At 42.5% G+C, this 6,043-nt stretch overlaps 1 protein-coding gene across 2 annotated transcripts in view; it reads left to right on the top strand.

Annotated features, from left to right (window-relative positions):
* The window catches only part of prkcbb (protein kinase C, beta b), an 81,311-nt gene that overhangs the window by 787 nt on the left and 74,481 nt on the right, over positions 1 to 6,043 (top strand). For both annotated transcript variants that reach the window (XM_020597786.1, XM_020597785.1), the window contains exon 2: positions 1,097 to 1,128. In XM_020597786.1, coding sequence (XP_020453442.1) covers positions 1,097 to 1,128 — 32 coding nt within the window. The remainder of the gene's footprint in view (positions 1 to 1,096; positions 1,129 to 6,043) is intronic.

Genomic DNA, 6,043 nt, shown 5'->3' with positions numbered 1-6,043 from the left:
GGCTGCACAGTTTTCTGAGAATAAACATCAATTTCTTACATTTCTTGTACTTGTTGATGCTATGAATGTAAGGTAGGGCGGCAGGGAAGACAGAGAGGTATGTGGGCTGCACCAGTAAAAAAGGAATAGCTGTAGACTAATAATAAGTTGGTAGAGGAAAGGAAGAAGGCCAAGAGAAAAAGCAGCAGCTTGGAAGGAGAAGTGTTTCACCTGGGTCAGACTGCCAGAGCTGCTGACACAACGTCAGCCTGCTGCTGCTCCTTGTCCCGAATCGCCTGTGCAGACATGTCTTCGTGCAGCCCACAGGGGTTTACTAGACAGTGATACAGCTCTGTGCTCGGGTTGTTAAATGAGTTTCCGGCTCTAGATTGGCCCAGTTTGTCCCATGTGTTATTATCTGTGCTGTGGACGGCTCCCAGAACGTCCTGTGATGGCTTTTTAATTTGTGAATGGATACATGATTTGACCTAGAAGACTGTGTCTGTGGGAATCTGATGGGATGGTCTCACTGGTCATAAACACCCCTAGATAGAGGAACCGACTGCTCCCTGTGTAATGGCTTGACCTGCTTAGATGGTCAAATCATCCATCTATCAATCTATCTGGGTCAATAAGCATAATGAAAAAGAACAATGAGAGCACTGAGAGTTTTCACATCCTGAGAGATTATCTATTTGTAGCCACAATATGAAAATGAGCAGGGGTGTGTGTGTGTGTGTGTGTGTGTGTGTGCGCACCTGCAAGCATCATTGATTAGGTGTGATTGACTTTCCGGCCCCGGGGCAGGTGTGTGGGCGTTGACCTCAGTACATGCTGTTCACACAATAATCGAATGTCCTCGCTGCTTGCATACTTCAGTGGGTGTGTGTAAGTGTATGTGTGTTTCATTTCTGCTATTTTGGATCGGAAGGCCATGGTGCTGCACAAACATTGCAGACAGTATTTGACATTTTCTTTCACACAGTTGTGTTGAGGCCTTTTTTCTCTCTCTCTCAGTGTGTGTGTGTGTGTGTGTGTGTGTGTGTGTGTGTGTGTACGTACACATGCTGTAGCAATGCAACGCTCACCCTGTGTTCTGTGTGTGTTCCCTCCACAGGGGTTTTGGCAAGCAGGGATTCCAGTGTCAGGGTAGGTGGACGACATGCGCACACACACACACACACACATGCACACTGCTAGGTGGTGGTCCGCTGCTAAATAACTGGACTTTGTTCTTCCTACTTATTACTTAGTTTCTATCTTCTTGCAGCCCTATTAAGGTCTTTTTTCCATGCTCCCACTTTCCATTTTCTTTGGGTCACACTGCAAGAACAATGTCATACTTCATTTCCCTAATCCTGTCGTTGCGTTTCCTCACCTCTCTTCCTCCCCTTTGTCGTTTACTTCCACCTGCTTCTGTTTCTTTCTCTCCACCTCCCTGCTCCTCTCCCCAGTTCTTCCCTTTGCCAAGGTTATGTTGTTATTGGTGTTTGTTCACAGCACAACTCAAAAAGTAAGGTGTGGATTTTGATAAAATGTCTTGGCCCACAGAGCAATCCATTAGAGTCTGGTGCTGACCTGGATCTTTTTTTTTTATGCACCATTACATCCACATAAGATCTACCACACACCAAAGTGTGATCTGGATCCAAGTAATGTTCCACATCTGCTGATCAAGAATGTTCACATTTATAGGGCTTACAGAAAACTGACTGCTGTGAGGAGACGCACAACGACTTGCAGCTAAAATCAAGTTCTAGCTAAAACTCAGTTGGGTGTCAGCAGATTCGATGAGTCTTCAAAGGTTCTTCAGCTTGATCCTGAAGATTTAGCCACCATTAGTAAAATTTGGTTGTTTTATTTTAAGAACTTTGCAACTAGTAATGATATCAATGCCATTCCAAATGCCAGGGGTAGGTTTTCATGGTTGAGGAATGACATAATGAGGCTCAAACTGTCATGGGAATATTACATTTATGTGTAACAGCATTATGGGGACAGTGAGCGCTCAGTCTAGCTCTCTTTACTTTCTTCTTTCTTTTTAACCCACTTGATCTTTCTATCTTTTATCTCTCCTTATTTCCAGAGTGAACACTGAGGTTATGACCACGTCTTTCTGATTCAAGTTACTGATTCTTAAAGATCACATGACCAACAACCTACTTTAGGCATCACTTGCTTTGACAGTGACTCCAGCAAAAAAACAAAAAACATACTAAGGCATATTATTGTTTATTTTTATTTGTTATTATTTTTAGTGGGTTTTAAGAGCCGTCCCTGGTAGGCTAGTGGTTAAGGCGCAGCACTCTCGCTGCTGCGGCCCGGGTTCGAATTAGGGTTGCGTTAAGAAGGGCATTCGGTGTAAAACACGTGCCAAATGTCAGTCAACATGCGAGTCGTCAGATTTGCTGTGGCGACCCCTAAATGGGAAAAGCCGGAAGTGACTTTCTTTCTTTCTATTTTTTTGGTGGGTTTTAATGAACAGCATTTCCAAGACTCGTATCTTGACTCCAAACATTACTAGCTTGACAGGCTGGTTGGCCTCCCTGATGTTTATTAGGCATAGCAGGTTAAAATGGTCCCCAAATTTGTTTGGGATTTGATGGGAATAAAGAACAACCTCCAGATTGAGGTAAATTAAATATTAAGGATTGGACAATATTGTGAAATTCAATATATTGTGATACAAAATGTGTCGCTTTGTCTAACGATAGATATCATATGGTATCCATACGCCAGCGACTTCATATTTTTTGTAAACAGTAGCTTAACAGAGCGTAAGTCGATATATCTGCTTGTTCTTTATATAATCAGACCAGTGGTAGGAAACGGGGGGAAAAGGAATAAGGTACAAGTATTCCATAACTAGTCAAACATTATGCATTGAATTTTTAAATGTGGAATCTTGTATCGAGAAAAGTCGTCTCATCCCTATAAAATACTGAGGAAGTGAAAGAATGGGCAGCAGTGTTCTGATCTGTTACAGTCTGTGTGAAAGGGGTTCCTGGTAAATGCTAGAGACATATTTTGGTTATTTTTGTTAAAGATGATGGTGTGTTAAAGTTGTTGGGTAAATGCAGCTGTTGATTTAACAAATGGAGCTTTTCATGGTTTTGTTAAAGACCAGTGAGAAGCATTAGAGCAGAGCTAAGGACTGAAGTGCAAGCAGGACCTTTGTGTGTGATTCACAGAGCGAAGCATATTGTAGGTGTAGGTTTAGTTACGAATAGTAGGAAGGTGACCAAAGCTCAGGAAAAAAGTAAATATCTCATTTATTATGCCCACACACCGTGTGAGCATGAAACACTCGCAGCTTATTATCAAAACCATATTTGTTTTTAAAAAGCCACATGTATAATCGGGTGCTTCTTCACAGCAGACATTTAGATTTGTCGGAAAGGAACAGGTGTTAGTAATTAATTAGTAAACAGTGCCTGCTATGTTGAAGTGTCCCATTAAGCCATGATAACATGGCAATGAGCCAGGACTCTGAAACCGATGCAGCTAAATGGAGTTCAGCCATCTTTCCTTTTTATTTACACCTGTTGTCTTTCTACTTCCTGTTGTGTACATAACTACTTTTAAATAATAAGGTACAAAAAATGTTCTGTCAGCTGCCTGCGCCCGTGATGAGGTAGAAGTTAAAGTTTTTGTATTGTAGAGACGGGTTGAGCATCCACTCAGCCACAGGAAATGACACAAACTGTTAGAGAGACTAGCTGGCAAAAATGTGGAGGTGCTTTGGGCTTTTGTGTTATTTTTTCAATTTGCTTGAAGTCTGTTTTTCCACTTGCATTAATGGCCAACTGCGTGTCTTCAAGGATTTTCACGTCTCCTAGCAACAGTGAAACATTGAGATGCGACCAGCTCCAGTATATGGTGAGGGGTGGTTCAACACAGCAGCGGGTTAGTCGGTACTCGGTGTACCTCAGCATGTGATGGGTCAGTAGTGTAGTGGCTCCCAACCTTTTCTCCTTGGAGCCCACGGGTGGTGGTGGTGGTGGTGGTGTGTGTGTGTGTGTCTGTCTGTGTGTGTGTGTGATTTCACTGTCTGTCCTAAATCCACTCCACTAAGAGAGAGAGTGTGAATGAATAGAGCGAGTGGTGTTAGCAAGAATAAAGCAGTGAATTTGAGAAATAAAATATTGTTTCCCATCAGTTACATTCTCAGGGAGGAAGGCAGCTCTTCTCCAAGGTCACACACACTTGGAGAGAAGTAGCAGGTCAGTGTTTGGATGTGCTTTGCTTTATGTGGTTGTGTTTGTTTGCAGAGAACTACATGGGGGGTGTTTGTGTGCATGCAGAATAAAAAAAACTTTGCTGTGTGTTTGAATGGATTTGTGGCAGTGCAGTTTGTTTTATACATAAGAGCTTAAGGAAGGAAGAAGTTGGGGGAGAATATAGTGTATATATATATATATGACAAAGCATGTTTACATTCCCTTCATGTGAAGGCCTGGCAGGTTGTGTGTCTTACAGCTCCTCTGTCTCTTGTGAGTTTATTAGTGGCATCACAGCCTCATTTGGTGTCTGTGCATTGATTATACGCTCACTACAGTACCTGAATCAGTGCCCCCTTAGCGTTCCCTTTGCCCTCTTTCACTCGTCACACTGCTATGATATTGTACTTTTACTTTTTTCTGTCACATCTGTAGATACAGTAACACCAGCCTTCATTACCAGAGTTTGATCTAGTGACATTTGTTCCTCTTCACTCTGCCTTGTAATGACAAAGGCTAGTGTATATTTGTGCTCTCTGTAGTTGTCTGTCCAGCATATTGTTGATTCTGCCGGGAGCTGTCAGACCATCCGGAGTAGGATGCAGACAGCAGCCTGGAGCACAGACCCTCAGCAGCAACAGTTTGCTGTGGTGTAGACGGTTGTTGCCAGAGTTAAGATGTACTGACAGTGAGCTCATGATTGTTTCCTTCCTGAATGTAAACATCAGATTGTCTTTAATGTAAAGGGAACATGCTGTGCTGTTAGCAGGTTGTTTTGTGGTAGAATTAAAGCATCAACACTTCCACAGAAACCTCTCAAATTACTCTCTATTCACCAGTCTTTTTAAACGGACGTGGATTCTGGCTACTGTACAGTACTTTATTAAAGACAGCATTTTAAACTGCCACCTCTGAAGCTTCGTTTAAGATGGTAAAAATAAAATGTTTTTATTAATTAGAAAACAAAGCTGAAAATGGCAGTTTCTTTACTGTGCATCCAAGTTACACCAACATTGAGAGTAAGGAGGGAAGACAAACGCAGCTGTTTACGTAAGTGGTGTTTGTGCAGGCTGTTACTACACATGCAGACCTTGAGGCTAGCTGGGCTTTGCATATTGGATGTGTTGGTTGGAGCAGCTCACGGTCATGGTGTTGTCGCTGTAAACGATAAACTGTAACACCTCAGCAGGATTCTGCAGTTTAGTTTTTCATACACAAGAAACGGTGTCGGGCTCAAAGGGCAGTAGCAGAGTCGATTATGTAATGTAGTGTTTCTAAGAAGTTTGTGTAAGTTTCAAATGCATTTCATACTATTTTGTTGGCTGTCGTACTCACTGTCCATGTTCCATTTAATGAGCCGGTGAGTACTTATTTTCTTAATGGCTGCTTGTGCAGAACTGAGAGTGTGTGCTCTCATACTTCCATGTGATTTGGTTTGTGTGTGGCACACGTTCCTAAACTTAATAATGATTTGGGTTGTTGAGTGTCTTCCAGTGCCTCCTAACAGACTTAATGGACAAATGATCCCTTTAGAAAGCTTGAGGAACAGAGTGGCAGGAAGTGTGAGAAATACTGCAAAGAAGGAGGGAGAATCAGGTGGAGAGAGGATGGAGAAGGGGGAAGAGGCAGGAAGACAAGCTGCGGGTGGAATTAATGGAGGGAAGAGGGAGAGACGAAAGGGGGAGAAAGTGAGTGGGAAGGAGAGGAGGATTTCATGTGACTTCCTTGAAAGGAGCTCATGGCAAGTGCAGCAAAAATAGAAAGAGAGAAGATGTGTTACAAGTCCTTTGAGAGCAATAACAAAAAGAAGCTGTTTTCTCTGCAGCCTTGTAATTTTAATAGAG

This window comes from Monopterus albus, unplaced genomic scaffold, assembly GCF_001952655.1.
Source record: "Monopterus albus unplaced genomic scaffold, M_albus_1.0 scaffold35.1, whole genome shotgun sequence".
Classification (NCBI taxonomy): domain Eukaryota; kingdom Metazoa; phylum Chordata; class Actinopteri; order Synbranchiformes; family Synbranchidae; genus Monopterus; species Monopterus albus.
Note: the sequence above shows the minus strand (reverse complement) of the source record. Positions and strands in the feature narration are given on the sequence as shown.